Raw genomic sequence first — 21845 nt, 5'->3', positions numbered from 1 at the left:
CAATGCTCTTGACATTATCTGTTGCTGTAAACATCTTGCACCTTCCTTCCAGTAAAACAACCAAGGCCTCTCTGTTCTTATAGCAACCAAGCTATGAGAAGTGCAGGGAGTGATCCAGGTGCTTGTGGCTGTGTAAGACATATCTTTCTGTATCAACTACTTAAAGTGAAATTTACCTTTTTATTTGAAGTACTTAATTCATGTTCAATTTGCATTAGTTCCGATTCATGTTAAAATAAAAGTTATGAAAACTGAAATCTTGTTGGTAATTTCGTCATTTAGGGGTTGTCTTTGATTATTCTGGTTTGTGGTTGCCCCATGGGGATTGTAGCACTGGACATATAAATAATAAAAAGGTGGTAAAAAGGAGAAATGGGGTTGATTAGGACCAAAAAGGGGAATTACACATGGAGACAGAGGGCATGGCTGAGGTAATAAATGAGTACGTTGCACCTGTCTTTACCAAAGAAGAATATGCTGCTAAAGTCGTAGTGAAAGAGAGAGTAGATGAGATACTGGATGAGCTAAAAATTGTTCAAGAGCAAGTGTTGGAAAAGCTGGCTGTACTTAAAGTTCATAAGTCCCAGGGACCAGATGGGATGCATCCAAAAGGTACTGAGGTAAGTAAGGGTGGAAATTATGAAGGCATTGGCAATCTTCCTTAGGTGCAAGAGCAGTGCGAAAGGACTGGGGAATTGCAAATGTCACACCAATGTTCAAAAAAAATGCAAGAATAAGCCCAACAACTACAGACAAATCAGTTTAATCTCAGTTGTAGGAAAGCTTTTAGAAATGACGTTCCGGGACAAATTAGCATTCACCTGGTCAAATGTGGATTAATTAAGGAAAGCCAGCATGGATTTGTTACAGGCATATCTGTTTAACTAATTTGATTGAGCTTTTTGATGAGGGAACAGAGAGGGTGGATGAGGGTCACGCTGTGCACATGGACTTACAAAAGGCATTTGATAAAGTGCCACGTAACAGGCTTGTCAGCAAAGTTGAAGCCCATCGAATAAAAGGGCCAGCTGCACCATGGATATGAAGTTGGTGGCGATACAGAAAACAAAGAGTAGTACTGTATGGTTGCTTTTCGGACTAGAGCACAATATAGAGTGGGTTCACAGGGGCCAACATTTATCTACATTAATGACCTATACTTGGGTGCACACGGCACAATTTCAAAATTTGCATATGACAAAACTTGGGAGTATTGCGAACTGTGAAGAGGACAGTGGTAATACTTCAAGAGGACGTATATCAGCAGGCCAGCACATGGCAGGTGAAATGTAGTGCATAAAAGTGTGAAGCAATACATTTTGATAGGAAGAATGAGGAAAGGCAATATTCAACAAGTGAAGAGGGCATTCAGTAGAGCGTATAAATCCGCCACACTGTGTTAATTTAAAAGAGCCTGATTTAGGACCCAGGTGGGCACCCCACCCGATGCCTCTTCCACCGCTCATAAAACTGCAGTGGGGCAGGTGCCGCTGATGGCATGGTGCCTTATTTTACAGGTCCATCCACCTCATTTCCTGCTGTGGATGACTCACAAAATCCAACCCACAAGGTAAAAAAAAGCAAGGAAGTTAAGGTGAACCTTTATAAAACAGTGGTTCATCCTCAACTAGAACATTGTGTCCAATTCTAAGCACCATACTTTAATAAGGATGCAAAGGCATTGGAAGGGGTGCAGAATAGATTTACAAGAATCATTTTGGGGTTAGGGACCTCAGTTTTGAGGACAGGGTGGAGAAGCTGGAGTTGTTCTGCTTTAAGAAGAGGTTGAAAGGAGATTTGATAGAGGTATTCAAAATCTTGAAGAGTCTGCACTGAGCATATCGGGAGGAAACCGATTTAAAATAATTGGCAAAAGAACCCGAAGTAACATGGAAAATCCTTTTTACGCAACGAGTTGTTAGGATCTGGAATGCACAGTCTGAGTGTGTGGTGAAGGCCGTTTTCATCATGGTTATCAGAAGGAAATTGGATAATTATCCGAAGAGGAAAAACTTACAGGACTAAGAGGAAAAGGCAGTGGAGTGGGATGAGCTGAGTCGCTCTTGCAGAGAGCCAGCAGAGACACAATGGGCCAAATGGCCTGCTTCTGTGTTATAACCATTCTATTATTCTACATTAATTACTCCAACACTCTCCTTGCTGGCCTCTAAACATCCATTAACTCCACCCTCTAAAAAATTTCACAACATATATAATCCTGCATTAACTGCCGCTCATTTGTCACTCCAGGCCTTGCTGACTGGCATTACTTCTTTTCCCCTAACATACTGAATTTAAAATATAAATCTGCCAATGATCTTAACTTTCTCTATCCTGGAAAACTTCCTTCACCTTATTCCTACCAGGCCACTCCAGTCCTCTAACTCTAGTATCTCATGTGTCAGCTTCATCTTTCATTTCAGCATGAGTGGCAGAAACTTCAGCTTATTCTTGGAACCATTCGCTTTAAACTTTTCTAACTCTCCATTACTGAAAGCCTATTAAGCTTTCAATCACCCTTTACCATTCTTTCCTTCATGAGATTAAGAATTCATTAAGGCCAATGCAAATCCTTCTCCCGTGCATTGCTGCTGATGCACTAATGTACATTCAATGCCATTCTAAGAGCTGAGTTAATGTCAAAAGACCATCACATTTCAACCAATTCAACAGATTAGTATCTTAAATATTATAATTACAGGTTATCTTTGAGGGTATGAATAAATTGTGCTGCAAACTCATCGGATACAGAAATAGCATGGAATAAGGTGCCATTTGCACCTTAAGACTGCTACATTAACTGATCATTAACTGATCATACAATCAACCCAATATGGACTGTACACTTGAGGAAAACACCAGTTTAAACATTCCTTGATCCCCGAGGTAATTGAGCAAAATTACAGAATATTTATCCATTTACTGTTCAATCCACTTGTCTCACTCTCTCTCATCCCTATCTAGGCATCACCTCATATGGAAGCAGCATCAGGACTCTGGCATTGAACTGAACATTTAAGCAACTTAGTCCATATTTAATCGTGTGAATTTTAATTCCATTCTCAAGAGTACTTTTCCAAATTCTTTTGGAAGATATCAATTGACCCAACATCTGTTGTTCTTCCTGGAATACCATTCTGTATATTTGCTATACTGCTAACAGGGGAATAAATGCTAGTCTTGTCAGTGATGTCCGCACTCCATGAGCAATTTTTTTTTAAATGGTCACTTGAGGCTTGCTGAATTAAATCTGTATCTTCTAGTTTTTCCTCACTGTTCAATTCAAAACACCTCCTGAAATCTGGATCATCCATTTTCTCTCAAACTATGAAAACCGGAATCATGTTTCACTTCCAAACAAAAATATTTCTAATGTAAACAAGTTCACATGTGCACAGGCATTCCTGAACAGAGGTTCACATATTCACATGGTATTCTGCTATGACTCAGTAGGTCACACTCTTGTCTCTGAATCAGAACGTCATGGGCTCATCACATTCAAGGGGCTGGATTCTCCATCCTAGGGGCAGGAAACAGAGATTGGGATTGTTTCTGGGTCCCAAACCCACCTCCAGAGGAAAACAGTCACTCACTGAAGTGCTCAAGGGGGTGCACCCGTAATTGGCATGGAGACAGGTTCTCTATCCAATTAAGGCGGGAAGGCTATCAAAACTGAAGAGTCAATCAGAGACCTTAGAGCGGGAAGACCGTGGCACAGTGGTAATGTCACTGAACCAGTAATCCAGGAGCCCAGGCTAATAATCTGTGTTCAAATTCCACCACAGCAGCTGGTGGAATTTAAATTCAATTAATTATTCTGGAATATAAAGTAATGGTGACCTTGGAACTATCATTGATTGTTGTAAAAAAAACTCATCTGGTTCACTAAGTTTCTCTAGAAAATTCCAGTTGGTCTTCATTAATTGGTTTCAATTAGACTCTTAATAAAAATAACCCAGAAGTCAGATGGAGCAAGGAACAGGCGTGCAAGCTGGCAGGGGTAATTTTCGGCTCCGCCTGCTTCTGATGGGGACCAAAAATACAGTCCAGAACTTGAGCAAAAAAATCAAAGTTGATACACTTGTGCAGTACTGATAGAACGCTGCACTGTTGAAGGTGCCATCTTTCAGGTGAGATGTTAGCCCAAGGCCCTGTCAGATAAAATTAAAAAAAGAGCTGGGGAGTTCTCTCTCGTGTCTTGGTCAATACTTATCCCTCAATCAACATCAATGGAACAGATTATCTGGTCTCAATCACACTTTTGTTTGTAGGAACTTGCTGCCACATTTCCTACATTACAATAGTAGCAACACTTCAAAAGTACTTCATTACTCTCCTCAGTTTCAACTGTACCAGGATGCCACTGTACCAACTCTCTGGCATTGAACAAGCTGCCAGGACTCAGAACACAAGGAGCGAGGGAAAGGTACAACAGATAATGCAGCATGTATGTTTGCCCTTTTTAAAATAGACAACCACTCTCACAATATTACATTTTTCAAAGCATAACATTGCAGTTTTGTTTCTATGTTCCCTTGTTTTCTGTGGATATTTGGAATGTTGTTCCCTCAGTAAATTGTGCTTAATGAAAAAAAAATTGTTCAGTCACTGTACCCCAACCAAGCTGCAATACCCCTTGACATGAGTTTCCAATGTAGAAGTACACGCCTTCGACAAGGGAAATGTCATCTGCCAATTTAGACAACTATTTGCAAGATGATGGTACTAATATTGCCATTATCTGGACTTATAAAGGTGTTTTCAGATTTCAAAGAGTTCTGTAGAATATACTTGGATGAAAACAATTTAGGGGGTATTACATATTAAACAGAGTTATGTTCCAGATTAGTATGTGCCTGATTTTTAATCTCATTTCACCCCTATCTTTGTCTACCTTACAATTTACTTCAGCTTTAATAAAATGTGTGAATTCTTAACCATGCAGCATAAATGCTGATCTTCTGTGAGCTTTGTCACAGTCCCCATAAGGCTTGATATGAACTGTTCTGTCGACTCTTGCAGTCAAAAATCAACTAACAAAATTCAGATGCCACAAAGACTTAAATTTCAGTTTCTGGATTGCAAAATTAGCACCAGTAGTAATAGCGTCAATGCATTATTCCTTTACATGCACATCTTTGAAACATTAACTTTTAAATTCCTGTGACTAAGGTTTTTCAATATTACTCATTTCACTCAAAAGCAATCTAATTGCAAGCTTTATCATAAAAGGCTGCAAATCAAGCACATTTTTCTTCAGTATGGCTTAATTAACAAAACCCCTGAATGTTCATTCATTAACAGGCCAAATAATCTTACAGACATGTCATTAGCAAGTTTTTCATCAGCAGATTTAGATGCCCACTAAATTTTGTAGCTTTAAGAAACACACTCCCAGTCCTCATGTTAAATGTTTTTCCTGCATGAAAAGAAAATTGCAGGTAACTAACAATGTTAATGGTTAATTATTTACAGAGTTTAATACGAATAAAGAAAAGGAAGAAACAACAGAAAGCATTTTATCCAACAACGTCCCCAAAATACTTGAATAAAACAAAATTACTTATGTTGGAAATCTAAATAAGAATAGAAAATGCTATTAATAGTTTGAAATTTTAAGATACATTACTTGACTTGCCAGGCATGCAATGGGGAGCTTATCAGAAAATGATGTGTGCATTAGACACAACTTTCTGATCATTTAAATCAATGAATGGAAAACCAAAGGCAATGCACTTGCAATTTTCTAATAATCAGCCTGTTTTATCAAAGCAAGCTCTGTGGCAATATAATAAATCAATTCAGCAGCTGAAAAAATTTCACATCTCTCCTTCAGCAGTTCCAAAAGCACTGCAATGTCATAGACTGAGGAACTTGCACAGATTTGAAGAACCAGATAGTAAGCCATAAAAATCTTGAAATTAATGTTGTCCTACAATTAATCAAATTTCTCCATTTAATATCAATTGACTGGCCTGTATAAGCCATCACTAAGATTCTAAAATCAAACAATAATATTCGGTTCAAGGTTTTAGAACCCAGGTGCTCTCCAAAAATATTTTTCTGGGTGCCATGCAAAAGTCTGACATAGGGAAACTTTGCTCCCCACGAACATGACAGTGACATTATCCACAAAGCAACCTGACACACAGAATATCCTGGATGATCAGTTATTTATCATCACTTTGTGAACTGGAAAAAATATGGGGCAATGCTGTGCACTTATACCTATGGCAGATCATATATCTTAGTCCTAGAACTATAAATCAAGTTTATTAAGAAGCAGGAATAAAGAAAACATTTCTGTTTCAAAACAATGCACAAATCAAAGGTCAAGAAGTTCAAGAAGCACCAGCACTTCTACAATGTCACTTGATCCAAACTAGAAGTTTTACTGGAGGTCCTCTAAAACCTCTGCACCCACAACGTGAGAAAGTGAAAGAGCTGCAACTGTATTGATACTCCATTTCAAGTAAATTCAGCATTCAGGACTGTCCAACAAGAAAGCAGTTCTGTTGGCAAATAAGAGTCCCTGTTCACTCAGATATCACAGCTTCTAACATCAACGGTACAAGAGCAAATTAAATGATCCATAAGTAGGGAAACAGAAGAGCCCAGTAGTAACTATTCATAACTTTGATTACGAAGGTGCGCTGTAAAACTCTCTCACTTGTTACATCATCGAGCCAAAGAACTTACTAATTAGAGATCGGGGAAGAGAAGGAGCCTTAAGTTACAGATGTCAAATAGTCCAGATATGACGACTTCATCTAAAAGCTCTGGGATGCAAGCCATCTGGTTCTGGAAATTTATCATTCTCTAGTGCCATTATTATCTTCACTATTGTTATTTTGTGTATGGTAATTTCAGTGAGACCCTGTTCCAATACTGGGATATCTGGTATACTAGCTTCTTCCTCTATTCTAAATGTTGATGCAAAGTAATAATTCAATATGCCTGTCATTTTCTTATTTTCATGAACAATGCTGTGCTCATGGGGCCAACATTGCTCCTGGCCACACTCTTTTTCTTACCATGATTGTAAAAATCTTGTTTTGACTTTGACATCCATTGGCAAGGTTTTTTTTCATATTCACGGCCCAGATACTGGATCCCGGTACCAGTACAATGGAAGGGTTAAAGACAAGCACAATGAAAATGAAAGCACCCTTGGAAAAATCTGTTTATTACAGCAGAGGATAGAATTGGGACATCAATAATAGATAAATGAATTCCAGGAATGCCCAAGGGAAGGGAACCTGTTAATTCTATATTTATTGTGTTTAATCATATGCACTTGATGGACATTATCTGGTGATTCACTTGAATCCCTAGTAATAGATACAGACTGAAACTGCTGTTATTGGGTTAGGACGTGTACGTTTGTAATGTATAAGTCCAAAAATAAATTTTAAAAGTGTGCAAAGATTGGCTCCAGTTTTATCTTTCACCCACTGCCTTATTGCAATGTAACAACATATGCTTGTCTTCTTATCCGAAACTATATGAAAGTTAAAATCCACCATTAGAACAACTTAAGCCAACCACACAACAGCTGTCACCAGGGGTCCAAATCAGAAATCCTATTATTGTCTTAAAAATCTTTTTCAATTTCTTAATTCTTCCCATTAAGTCTCCCTGCCTGCTTATCCCTTGATACATTCTCTCTTACCATTGAAGAGATTTCATCCTTAACTATTAAGGCTACTTCTTCCCTCTCCAATTTTTCCTATCTTCCCTGTACACCTTATAATCTGCTATATTTAGTTCCCAGCCCTGGCTGTCTTGTAACCATGCCTCCGTAATGGCTACCAATGTCATACCCTCCATATTGAATTAGTGCCTGCAGTTCACTCAATTTGTTCTTTATACTCCATGAATTTGTACAAAGAACACTTATTTGGGCCAAACAACCTAATTTGTTCAGAGCTCTGAATAGTCATACGGACTCGAAACATTAAGTCTGCTTTTTTTTTCTCTCCACAGATGCTGTTAGGCCTGCTGAGTTTTTCCAGCATTTCCGTTTTTGTTTCAGATTTCCAGCATCCGCAGTATTTTGCCTTTAACCTAATTTGTTCTTTTGCTCATAGATATTAAGTCTTCCTGCCTGCTTAGCCCTTGATATATTCTCTCTTACCATTGAAGAGATTTCATCCTTAACTATTAAGGCTACTCTTTCCCTCTCCAATTTTTCCTATCCTCCCTGTACACCTTATAATCTGCTATATTTAGTTCCCAGCCCTGGCTGTCTTGTAACCATGCCTCCGTAATGGCTACCAATGTCATACCCTCCAAATTGAATTAGTGCCTGCAGTTCTTTTTCCTTGTTTAATTTAACATCTTTTGGTTTTCCCTTAATCTTTGGTGTCCAAAGCACAATTTCTGACTGCTACTCTCTCCTTTCTCAGGTATTTTTAAACGATTATCTAGGCTACCTTTTCCTTCCCCAATTTATTGATTTAAAGTCCTTATAACTGCCCTATTTCTCCTTTCTGCTTAGACCCAGCTCGGTGGAATATTGGGTGTACCTTTACATGCCAGCACTGCCGTCAATGCTCGAGGGCACACGTCTCCTCACACCACTCCTTCAGTCGCATGTTCACCTCCCTAATCTGCTTATCCCTAATCTAATTTGCACATGGCTCAGGTAATAATCCAAAGATTATAAACCTTTACAGTCCTGTTCTTTAATTTAGCTGCTATACCCTGGCACTCTCCATACAGGATGCTTGCCTACACTTCCAAAGTTGTTGACCCAACACTAGAGTCTTTCCCCTTCTAGTCCAATTTCTTCTCATGTCGCAAGATGTCCTGAACCCCAGAACTGGTGGGGGGTACACAACCTTGGGAATTCCCAGTCATGGCTGCAAAGAACGGTACCCATCCCACTGACTATCAAAGTTGGCGTGGTTTGTGAACAAATGTATTTCAACTGTTCCACGCTTCTTTCTGTTGATAATAGCATTTATGCCTCAAACTGTTTTTATACAGCACATTTACTGTAGAAAAATATCAAGGACCTTTAGAGGCACAAGGGAAAATTGTATAATGAGCCAAAGAAAAAAAGATTAGGAGGAGTGACAAAAAGCTTGAAGAGTTTTGGGGAGGCTTTTAAAGAAGTAGACAGTAGAGAGGGGCTCCCTACTTAAGAAGATATTCTGAGCACGAGGCCTGAGGTGGCTGAAAACACAACCACCACACTAATGAGGAAACGTGGGGATGAGCAGAAATTAGATCAGAGCAAAAACAAATTTTGTGGGTGGATGAGGTGGCGTTTGTACCAAGGCTTGTAACGGTAGGTAAAAAGCAGAAGAGCAAGGTAATTAAACATAATGTTGAGAATTTTAAAGTCGAGGCATGAGGATCAAAAAATCACGGTAGGTCAGCAAGGACAAGGATGATGGTATAGGAAATGTACAGCAGAGTTTTGGATGAATTGAAGTTTGTGGAGAATGCAGAGCATTGCCCAACAACACAACATTTGAATGATCAGGTCTGGAATTGACAAGGTCATGAATGAGGGTGCAGCAAAAAAAAAAGGCTAAGATTGGGCTGGGAGGTGATTTTATAGAAGGTGAGGTGATTGTCTTTCTGATGGAGAAGTTACAAGACCAGAAACTCAGCTCAGGATTGAATAGGTCGGAGAGGTTGACAACAATCAGTTTTGGCTACAGGCAGTGGCAACAAGCCTGAGTTACTCTCAGATGTCTTCTGAAATGGTTTAACAAACCATTCAATTGCTCAGCATTACAAAAAAGAATGAAACCAGCAGGAGACCTAGATTTTGGTCTAGGCATTGAATTTGGACATTGCAAAGGCATGTCCATTAAGTCAATCCTGCGAATTCCTCCTCATAACATCTGAAGACTGATCTGCAGTTGCAAGAGCTGTCCCAGAGACTAGTCAGGGAACAGCCCGACAGTAATAGAATGATTATCAATCAGTATGACCCAGACACCTCCAATCAATCAGTAAATGTCCCAGGCATCTCCATCAAAATCCCTGGCTGTGATCTTTCCCACCAACAAGACAACTCTATAGAAATGTGGGCACAGTGGTACATAGAGTTAGGAGTGTCCCCAATTGTCATCAACATTTAAGTCTCATGGCACCAGATTAAACATGATTACCACCTATTACCCACCCTCAGTTTACACATTACCAACAGGGGGAAGACCCAACTTGACCTCATATTCATCAATTTACCTGTCACAGATGCATCTCACCATGACAGCACTAATCGGAGTAACCACTGTATGGTCCTTGTGGAAACAAGTACCATCTTCACACTACATAAGAAATGGGAACAGGAGTAGACCATTCTGCCCCTCGTGCCTGCTCTGCCTTTCAAAAAGACCATGGCTGATCCACTTGTGTTTTGAATTCCACATTCCTATCTACTCCTGGTAACCTTTGATTCCCTTGACTGACAAGAATCTATCTACCTCTGCCTTAAAAATATTCAATGGCCCTGACTCCACTGCCTTCTAAGGCAGAGAGTTCCACAGTCGCACAACCCTCACAGAAAAAAATCCTCCTCATCTCTGTCAGAAAAGGGCAACCCCTAATTTTAAAGCAGTGCCCCCTAGTTCTGGACTCACCCACAAGACGAACAACCTTTTCATTTCCATCTTGTCAAGGCCGTTCAGGATCTTGTATACTACAATCAAATCACCCTTCACTCTTCTGAACTCCAGTGGAAACAAGCCCAGTCTGTCCAACCTTTCCTCAAAAGACGACCCACTCATTCCAGGTATCAATATAGTAAACCTCCTCTGAACTACTTCCAATGCATTTACATGCTTCCTTAAATAAGGAGACCAAAACCGCACACAGGATTCAAAGTGCGGTCTCACCAATGTCCTGTAGAACTGAAGCATAGCATCCTTTTATGTTCCATTCCTCTCATAATAAAGGATAGAATTCCATTAGCCTTCTTAATTACTTGCTGTACCTGCATACTAACTTGTTGTGACTCATGTACTCCCAGCCAGGTGGGCCTCACTTGAATCCCCAGTCTGTATTTATAGGTGCTCCTCAGCTCCTGACTGTCTCCTGCAGGTCCGCTCCGCTCTGACTCCCAGCAAGGTACACTCTCTATAGTGCTGCATGATGCTAACACCGTGCTAAGTAAAACGGTTTAGGAATTGACCTGGCAGATCATAAGCGGGTATCCCTGTGGCACTGTTGACCACCAGCAGCAGCAGAATTGGATTCCACCAGAATCTGCAACCTCATGGCTCAGCATATTCCTCACTCCTCAATCACCATCGAGCTGGACAACCAATCCAGATTAAAATAGAAAATGCTGGAAACACTCAGTATGTCTGGCAGCACTTGTGGAGACAGAAACAGAGTTAATGTTTCAGGTCTGTGTTCGCTCATCCGAATACAAACTGATGAAAGATCACAGACTTGAAACAATAACTCTGTTTCTCTTTCTAGATGTTGGAAGGCCTGCTTTGGCCACAGGCAGTGGCAACAAATGAAAGTTACTCTCAACTAGCCTTTGAAATTTACACCATTTTCCACTTTTAGTTCAGGTTTCCAACAGCCGCAGTATTTTATTTTTGTAAATCTGGTCCAACATGGAATACAGAAGAATGTACCAGGAGCAGTATCCAATACATCTGAAAATTAGGTAACAACCTGCTAAATTACAACACAGAATTACATGCTTGCAGAAGTGTGTAGACAGCATGCCATAGATAAACTAGACAATCCCAGAAGCAATACATCAAATCAAAGCTCTGCCAGCTTGCCACATTCAGTTGAGTAAAGTGGTGGGCAATGAAACTACGAATGGGGAGAGGAAACTCTATGAACACGCCCATCCCTCCATAATGGCAGAACCCAGAACATGTGCAAAAGACAAAGGTGAGTGTTCTCAGCTAGAAGTGCCAAACGATTGATCCATCTCAACCTCCTCCTGAGGCTCCTGCCATCACAAATGCCAGTTTCCAGCCAATTTGATTCACTCCAAGAAATGATTAAGAGCAGTGAACACAGAAAAGGCTTTGCCTCCCAACACCATCTCAGCTATAGTACTGAACACCTGTGCACCAGAACTATCAATGTTTCTAGCAAAGCTGTTTCAGTCAAGCTACACCAATGGCACCTATCTGACCAAGTGGAAAAATGCCCAGATATGTTTTTTCCACATAGAGTAGGACAAATCTCACCAGCAATTATGATCTCAGTCGACACTCAATCATCAGTGATGAAGGAAGGAACAGTGTTTTCAAGCAGCACTTACACACCAATAATCTGCTCACCAATTCTCAGTCTGAGTTTCATTAGGGCCACTCAGCTCCAGGCCACATTGCATCCTTAGTAAAAATATGGACAAAAGAGATTAAATTCAGAGGTCAAGTGAGAGTGGTTGAGTGTTGCACCAAGGCACTGAGTAAAACATAGATTAATCAAGATCATGGAAAATTCATCAGTGACTGAAGTCATAACTAACACCAAGAAAGGTAGTTGTGGTTGTTGGAGGTCTATCATCTCAGCCTCAGGGTCTCTCTATAGGGTTGTGTCTATAGGCCCAAATATCTTCATGTGCTTCATTAATGAACTTCCCTTCATTGTAAAATCAGGAGTGACACTGTTCACTGATAATTGCACACTGTATAATTTCTCATATATGAAGATGTCCATGACCGCATGCAGTGTGAACTGGACAGCTTCAGTGCTCTGGCGGATAAATGGCAAGTAACACTCGTGCAAGACAAGTTTAACACTTTTGTCCAATATTTTGTGCTCAGAGCAAGCTAGAGTGCCGAAAAAGAACAAACATGCAAACCAAAATAGAGATATAAATAAACTAAATAACTAAAATAAGGTAGAACACGTTTTCAGCGTAGACTGCAGCATGTGGGAGTTTGTGAAGAGCGAGACTGTCTGAAGTAAACACATCAATAATCAGTGTTTACAAATCAAATCTTCAAGGCTCAGAGTCATTGAGCTGGAGTGCAAGATGGAGATATTCTGACACAAAAGGGAATGGGAGCAGAATCTGGACTGCTGGCTCCAGAATTCGGTCATATGTGATAGAAAGGTTCCAGTCCAGAGTGAGGTTGCTGTGGCCGAAAGTGTGCAGAATAAAGAAAACCCAAGTGAACTAGAGAGCAAGAAAACACAGAAATTGATTCAATCCAACAGGTACAATGTACTTTCCACCTGTAAAGATAAAGTGAAAGACTTGTCAGAGATTAAGCAAAATGCAGATCATAGCACCTTGAGCCAGAGGGAGAAAGCATCATGCTGTAGTTGTGGGGGATTCAAAAATTAGGGGGACAGAGAGCATCATCTCCAACCAGAATTGAGAGTCCCACATGTTATGTTGCTCATTTGATGCCAGTGTGAAGGACATCTAGAACCAGCTTGAAAGGATATCAAAAAGGAAGGGGTGGGATCCACTCACTGGGATCCATGTTGTTTTGGGCCCAAACATAAGGAAAAGTAGACCAGATGTCCTTTACGGAGAGTGCCAAAAACTTAAGAGCTGAATTAAAAAAGAACCTCAAGGGCAATAATTTTTTTTTACTCATTTATGGGATGTCAGCATCACTGGCTAGGCCAGCATTTATTGCCCATCCCTAATTGCCCTTGTGGAGGTGATGGTGAGCAGTCTTCCTGAATCGCTGCAGTCCATGTGGTGTAGGTACACCCCAGGTGCTGATCAGGAGGGAGTTCCAGGATTTTGACCCAGCGACAGTCAAGGAGTGACGATATATTTCCAGGTCAGGAATGTGTGGGGCTTGGAGGGGAACTTCCAGGTGATGGTGTTCCCATGTATCTGCTACCCTTGTCCATCTAGATGGTAGTGGTCATAGGTTTGGAAGGTGCCGCCTAAGGAGCCTTGATGTGTTTCTGCAGTGCAACTTTTGGATGGTACACACTGCTGCCACTGTGCGCGGTACTGGAGAGAGTGTGAATGTTTGTGGAAGGGGTGCCAATCAAGCAGGCTGCTTTGTCTTGGATGGGGTTCAAGCTTCTTGAGCGTTGTTGGAGCTGCAGTCATCCAGGTAAATGGACAGTATTATATCTCATTCCTGACTTGTGCCTTATAGATGGTGGACAGGCTTTCGGGAGTCAGGAGGTGAGTTACTCGTCACAGGAACCCCAGCCTCTGACCTGCTCTTGTAGCCACAGTATTTATATGGATGGTCCAGTTCAGTTTCTGATCAATGATAACCCCCAGGGTGTTGATAGTGAGGATTCAGTGATAGTAATGCCATTGAATGTCATGGGGCAATGGTTAGATTCTCTAATGTTGAAGATGATCATTGCCTGACACTTGTGTGGTGCGAGTGTTACTTGTCACTTGTCATCCCTAGCCTGGATATTGCCCAGGTCTTGCTGCATTTGGACATGGACTGCTTCAGCATCTGAGACGTCGCAAATGGTGTTGAATTTTGTGCAGTCATCAGCAAACATACCCACTTCAGACCTCATGATGCAAGTAAGGTCCTTGATGAAGCAGCTGAAGATGGTTGGGCCTAGGACACTACCTTGAGAAACTCCTGCAGTGATGTCCTGGAACTGAGATGATTGACCCCCGACAACCACACCATCTTCCCTTGTGTTAGCTATGACTCCGAACAGCGAGTTTTCTCCCCCGCGAATCCCATTAATTCAGTTTTGCTCGGGATCCTTGATGCCACTCTCAGTCCAATGCTGCCTTGATGTCTAGGAAGGTCACTCTCACCTCACCCCTGACATTCAGCTCTTTTGCCCATGTTTGAACCAAGACTGTAATGAGGTCAGAAGCTGAGTAGCCCTGGTGGAACTCAAACTGAGATTCAGTGCGCAGAGTATTGCTAAGCGAGTATCAGTTGGTAGCACTGCTGATGACCCCTTCCATCACTTTACTGATGATGCAGAGTAGACTAATCGGGCGGGGTGGATTTGACCTGCTTTTTGTGTACAGGGTATACCTGGACAATTTTCCACATTGCTAGGTCAATGCCAGTGTCGTAGCTATACTGGAACTGCTTGGCTAGGGGTGCAGCAAGTTCTAGAGCACAAGCCTTCAGTAATATTGCCAGAATCTTGTCAGGGACCATAACCTTTACAGTATCCAGCCATTTCTTGATATCACATGGAGTGAATTGAATTGACTGAAGACTGGCATCAGTGATGCTGGGGACATCTGGAGGAGGCCAAGATGGGTCATCCACTCATCACTTCTGGCTGAAGATTGTTGCAAATAATTTAGCCTAATCTTTTGCACTAATGTGCTGATCTCCCTCATCATTGAGGATGGGGATGTTAGTTGAGCCTCTTTCTCCAGTGAGTTGTTTAATTGTCCACCATCATTCACAACTGGACGTGGCAAGACTGCAGAGCTTAGATCTTATCTGCTGGTTGTCCTGTTTATCACTTGCTGCTTATGCTGTTTGGGACACAAGTAGTCCTGTGTTGTAGCTTCATTAGGTAGACTCCTCGTTTTTAGGTATGCCTGATGCTGCTTCTGCACCCCTCATTGAACCAGGCTTTATCTCCTGGCTTAGTGGTGATGGTAGATTGGGGGATATAACGGTCCATGAGGTTACCAATTGTGGTTGAGTGCAATTCTGCTGCTGCTGACGGCCCACAGTGCCTCATGGATGCCCAGTCTTGAGTTGCTTGATCTGTTCAAAATCTATCCCATTTAGCACGGTGGTAATGCCACCCTGGAGTGATGGAGGGTATCCTCAATGTGAATTCGGGACTTCATCACCACAAAGACCGTGCGGTGCTCACTCCTATTGATAATGTCATGGACAGATGTATCTGCGACAGGCAGGCTGGTGAGGGGGAGGTCAAATATGTTTTTCCCTCTTGTTGGTAACCTTATCACCTGCCGCAGGCCCAGTCTGGCAGCTATTCCCCTTAGAACTTTGACAGCTCAGACTGTGGTGGTGCAACCAATCCACTCTTGGTGATGGACATTGAAGTCTGCACCCAGAGTACACTCTGTGCCCTTGCCACCCTCAGTGCTTCCTGAGTGCTGTTCAACATGGAGGAGGGCTGATTCATCAGCTGGAAGGGGCGGGGGTGCAGTACGTGGTAACCTCTGGATTATTAATCAAGCCATGTTCAAATTAGCATAAAGATCAGCAGATTAAGAGCAGTGAACACATTGTTGAAGGAGAGGTATGGGAAAGAGGGGGTTCCATTTCATGGGACACTGACGCCAGTACTGAGATACGAAAGAAGTGTACGTTTGGAATGGCTCCAGCTGAGCCTGATTGGGACAAGGCTCCGAACCGAAAGGATAAATATAAAGAGGGTGGTCACAAGGACTTTAAACTAACAATGTGGGCAGCTGTTGGGAGGGATGGAGTGGGGGGACTTAGTTTTCAATGGAATGCTACAGTACCTATATAGGTATGACAATCCTTTTATATTGGATATAGTTAAACCTCAAGTTAAAAGAATAAGCAGATCATAATACAAACCAAAAGAGTAAGGAATGAGCCATGTTAGCAATCCAAGACCAGAACAAGACAGTCTTTTTTAAGAGAAGTTTGAGCCACAATGAAAGAATGAGAATGAGAATACAACAGAAATAAAAAAGGGCATTCTGTGCACAGGTATGGAGTATAATCTAATATTGCTTCTTCAAAATAGCCAAAACAACATAAGCATGCACCTTACTCTTCACCATCAAATTACATGACAGAGTTACTTATCAAATCAAGACAATGATACTTCATAAAAGCGTGTGTACTATTCCATTAGCCTGTCAAGAGCTACACTGACAGATATTGCACCAACAGCTGGGACTGGATGAAACTCAACATTCTTTGGTGGAATACATGTTAAACACTAACAAGATATACTATGCTACCAAGCCAGCTAAAATCTGTACAGGTTCCAGTCTGTAATCAAATTAAACAGACCAAGGTTGCAAAATATGCTTGTCTCTGGCCCCAGAAAGCAAAGATGATCCGCAAAAAGATGGCAAGATGCACACAATGGACAAATAAAATTTCAGCACCTTGTCTTCCGAGTCAAATAGATCTCATACAAATTCAAGTAAAAATTTTAAATAGGAATGTAGCACCATATTCAAATAACAAAGAATATCAAGTTAACCTAACACACTTTTCTTGTTAGCTGAAATAAGAACAAATGGCATAATTGCCTAAAAAGAAAGAAATGCAAGGCTATCATTACAAGCACTGGTCTCTGACCAGTAAAGCTCAATGCTCTATGTGGCAAACACATGGGGTCCTACTTCTGGATCTGCCTTGAATTGCTTTAGCAATGAAGAGGTACAATGCATGTCCAGAGCTCAACTTGTTGGCCAGTTACTGTTACAAGAGAACAGAAAGGAAATTCAGATATAATAAGCCTCACAGCCATATCACACAGCTGAATGGTTGCAAATTGTTAGAGATCAACTATTATTGCATGGTTTTATAAGATCAAAAAACTACCTGAAAGAATAAAAAGACTTGCATTTATATCGCGCTTTTCATGACCACCAGAGATCTCAAAGCGCATTATAGCCTATGAAGTACTTTTAGAACTGCTGTAACGTGTCAGCCAACATTCACTCAGCAAACTCTCACAAACAGCAATATAATAATGACAAGATCATCTGTCTTTTTTGTGATGCTCATTCGGGATAAATATTGCCCAGGACACCAGGGAAAACGACATTGCTCTGCATCAAAATAGTGCCATAGGATCTTTTGCATCCACCTTGCAGGCAAATGGTGCTTCAGTGTAATGTCTCATCTGAAAGGCAACACTGCCAACAAATCAGTACTACCTTAGGACTGCACTGGAATGTCAACCTTAATTTTTGTGCTCAAGCCCTGGAGTGGTACTTGAACCCGAAACCTTGCGATTTAGAGGCGAGAGTGCTACCATTTCTTCTTCGGTTGTCCTGCAGGTTTGAGTTTGACTTGCTTCTACTTCAGTTTGATCGGCTCCGAGAGCACTCAAGTCCAATGCACAATCTGCGGATTCTGCCTGCCACATGCGTAGCAGATAGCGCTTGAAAGGCCAGATAGATGAGTTGTTTGGAGGTTTGTGTGCTCTCTCCATCACTTTGACATCGTCTCTGTATGTTCCCAATGAAATAACTCGAATTCCGAAATAAACCTTCTCTATTTTGGTCAGTCACAAGCCAGAGGCTCCAGTGAGTCAGCAGGGATGTTTGGTTGGTTCAAGGATGCTTTGAGGATATCCTTAAAGCATTTTCACTGCCATCCTGGGAGTCTGATGCCATGACTGAGTTTTGAGTAGAATGGTCACTGGTGTCAGGCATATGAATGACATGTCCCACCCAGCAGAGCGGGCTTTGGCTGAATTGTGCCTCCATGCTGGGCATGTTGGCTTGGGCGACAACGCAGCTATTGGGCCACCCTTCTAGCCACCAGGTTTGGAGGTTTGTGCAAACACCGCTGGGGTACTGCTCAAGTGCTTTGAGGTGCCTGCATAGGTTGTCCAAGTCACCGAAGCAGAAAGGAGCAGGGGATCACTGCTACTCGGTAAGCCATGATCCCAGTCTCAGATTTAAGATACGGGTCCTCAAATATGCTTTTGCTCAGTCAGCCGAAGGCTGCTCTGGCACATTAGATGCGATGATGAAATAGAGGTGATGATGAAATTCATCCTCTATGCCTGCCTTCATTGATAGGAGGCTCCCAATATAAGGAAAGCAGTTCACAAACTTGCCATTGATCTTAACCAGCGGGGTGATGTTTGTGCTGTGAAAGCTGGTTGGTAAAGAGCCTAGTTTTCTGTGTGCTTAATGAAAGGCCCATTTTCTTATATGATTCAGAGTCGTCGTCAATGAGCTGGAGTGCAGTTTCTATGTAAGCTGCTGTAAATACCTCGTTCATTATTCACATGTCTTAGATTATAACTTTTAGTTTTAGGTGTTAAAGCTCCAACTGTACAAAATGGGGATTATCTGGTTGAGAATCTGGTAAAAGTAATCCCAAAGTAAAAGCTATTCAAACAAGCTTTGGAGTTTTATAACTTAAAAGGTTGTAGCCATGTTGATTGAAGAGGTTAACAGATAGAAGGGAAAGTCATAAAACAGCAGGTGGAGAAATAATGGATGACCTATCTGTGGGCCTTTTGGAGGAGACATGACGTCTACAATCCTTGCAGTAAGGGCAGTGCAGAGAGATGTTTTTGGGAGTTAGAGCTAAATTAGTTTAAAAGCATTCGGTAAACTCTCATCGACTATGGTTGGAGTGATTTTGGTTTTGGATTGAAGGCAGCCCAGATTGAACAGTTTCCTGTCTGTTCTGCAGATTATCTCCATGTCTTTGGGTAGCTTGCTGAAGCTGAGGTGTAATATTGCAGTGAGGAAAATGAAGAAGGTGCAATGACACAACCTTGTATGGCCCTATCTTCCCTGAGATGGGGTCTGTGGTGGTTTCGTTGGTAGCAAGGAAAATGGAGAAGAGGGTTAGTGCAATGACACAACCTTGTATGACCCCAGTCTTCACTGGTTTAGGGTCTGTCGTGGTTGCATTGGTGAGGGTCACACTTACAAGTCATTGTGGAGTAGGCGGAGAATGGTGACAAATTTCTCAGGGCAGCCAAATTTGAGCAGGATACTCCATAAGGCTTCACGGTTGACAGTCAAAGGCTTTCATGATGGAGAAAAAGGCTACAAAGGGCAGGATTTTACCATGTAAAATGATGCAGGATGACATCAGGTGGAACCCCCGACTTCACCCCGCCCCATTTAAATTTTCAGGAAGGCAGGGGCGCAGCAAAATCAGCTGCGCACCCGCCGACCTGTCAATGGCCAACTGAGGCAATTGACAGGATCAATAAAGCAATTAAAGGACCTGTCCATCCAACCTTAAGGTTGGCAGGCCAGGAGCCCCAGGGGCAACTAGAAAAAACATGAAACCTCATCCACTGGCAGGATGAGGTTTCATGTAGGGTTTTAAAAATTTAAAGCTGTTATGGAAATTATGAACGTGTATTGACTCATGTGACATTGTCACATATGGGAACATGTAAGGGATTTTTTTTTACTTTATTTTTAATATTTTTAAAAGTCGAGGCTGCACTTAGCCTCTGGGAGATGAGTGCGCTCTTTCGTGCGCATGCGCGAAAGAGCACACTCTCAATTTTAGGGATTCCCCCGCCTGCATAGGGAGTGCATAGCGCTTCTGTGCGGACGTCACACTGAGTGGGCCTTAATTGGCCTGCCCGCGCAAAATGGCGGTGCAGCCCGCGATTGGGTCAGCTTCACCCGCCCGACGAACGGAAAATTCAGCTCAAAGCGGCTGATGCTGTTCCTTGCATTCTTCTTGTAATTGTCGCACAGTGAAGATCATGTCTGCGGTGTCCCTCAAAGATCAAAAACCACACTGCAACTCTGGAAGGAGATCTTAATCTACCGGGAGGAAGCAACTGAAGGGGATCCTTGCAACTAAGCCACAGCTAACACACCTCGACGATAAAAGGGTAAACGTATACCTGTTATGCATCATTCTGAGAATTCACTGTATCCAAATGTAAAAGCAGATGAATCAGTTCACAATAAAAATAATGTAACAGTGAAACATTTAAATAATGGAAAATCAGGCTGCGCAGCACATAATTTTTCGCCACCCAGCTCCAGGAGCACTTAACCAAAGAACCAACTGTGATCAGTAAAATTCTCCTTTAAAGTTCTGAATTCATAAATTAATTAAGGCATGATACTTCAAAGTACTGTGTTGATTCATGATTTAGTAAACAATGAACATTCAAGGTTAACGTATGCCATATTTTAATAGTGCATTCTCAACTGTTAACAAACCTTTAATTGAACAGGGGTGTCATGTAGACCTTCCACAATGGGGTAGAATCTTTCCCATTTCCTTAGTTCTCCTGCTGTAGTTATGGCTTCTAAAACATTTTCAAGGCTAAAAGAAATATAACAGTAGTGTCAAATTGAAAAAATATTAACACGAGTGCATGAATGTATGTATATTCTATCTGGTAATTAAAAGAACTTTTCATCTTATATGTCTAATTTGCAATCTCACAGTAACCAACAAATTTTTATTGATACAGATAATTTTAATGATACAGCAAATGGAAGCGTTGGGAGTGGGAGAAACATACTTTAGACTAGAGGCGTAATGTCTTGCTCTCTCCATGTGTAAAGTAATCATTGATGGGTAGCAATACCTCAAAGGGACATATTTTAAATCCAAACAGCAACAGTTGATTTTTATGTTGTAGATAATGAGCAATAACCTTTCCTATTTGCAGGTCAAATAAACATACAAGAAAAGTTAGAAATGAGAAAGGGCTTTTTTGCGCTTTCCATGTGTGTATTAATTCTCTAATCACATTATCTGATCTTACTGTAAACAACCCATTGTTTTTGCTTCAATGAGCTTGCTTCATGGCTTTTTCTTGGTATCAATTCCAAATTTATTTTTCCCCAATCTTCACTTACTTCTTCTGGTCCTATATTAACATGATACAGCTATTACTTCTACACCTTCAGGGTATTATGTGTCACTTGTGTTGATGTTTTGTTTAATAACATTTGGAAATGGACCCTGAAAAGGAGTTTGCATTCTCCTTTAATTATATATTTTCCTTTTTCTTCCATTTTTTGGATTACAGTTCATGGCTAAACATTACTTGAAATAATTAATATCAAATTAATAACACATTGATAATAATTCACGTCCGTTAGTATCTATAAACAGAAATGGTTGCCATCACGTGTTGAAGTCTTTTAATTCTGCTTTTCAAATGCTGATTGACTAACTGCACTTGCAAATTTTTATGGCTTTTATTTCAAATGTTTTTCTTTCATATATTGAGAGGCTATTTTTCTATTAACTAATATATTTGAGTATTGCTGAAAA

At 41.2% G+C, this 21845-nt stretch overlaps 1 protein-coding gene across 1 annotated transcript in view; it reads right to left on the bottom strand.

The window, feature by feature from the left end:
* Positions 1-21845, bottom strand: part of LOC121284432 (protein diaphanous homolog 3-like) — a 784525-nt gene that overhangs the window by 535103 nt on the left and 227577 nt on the right. Inside the window, exon 9 of the mRNA XM_041199892.1 lies at positions 20777-20882. Coding sequence (XP_041055826.1) covers positions 20777-20882 — 106 coding nt within the window. The remainder of the gene's footprint in view (positions 1-20776; positions 20883-21845) is intronic.

Source organism: Carcharodon carcharias, chromosome 11 (assembly GCF_017639515.1).
Source record: "Carcharodon carcharias isolate sCarCar2 chromosome 11, sCarCar2.pri, whole genome shotgun sequence".
Taxonomy (NCBI): domain Eukaryota; kingdom Metazoa; phylum Chordata; class Chondrichthyes; order Lamniformes; family Lamnidae; genus Carcharodon; species Carcharodon carcharias.
The sequence above is the reverse complement of the archived record's forward strand: the minus strand, read 5'-3'. Positions and strand labels throughout refer to the sequence as shown.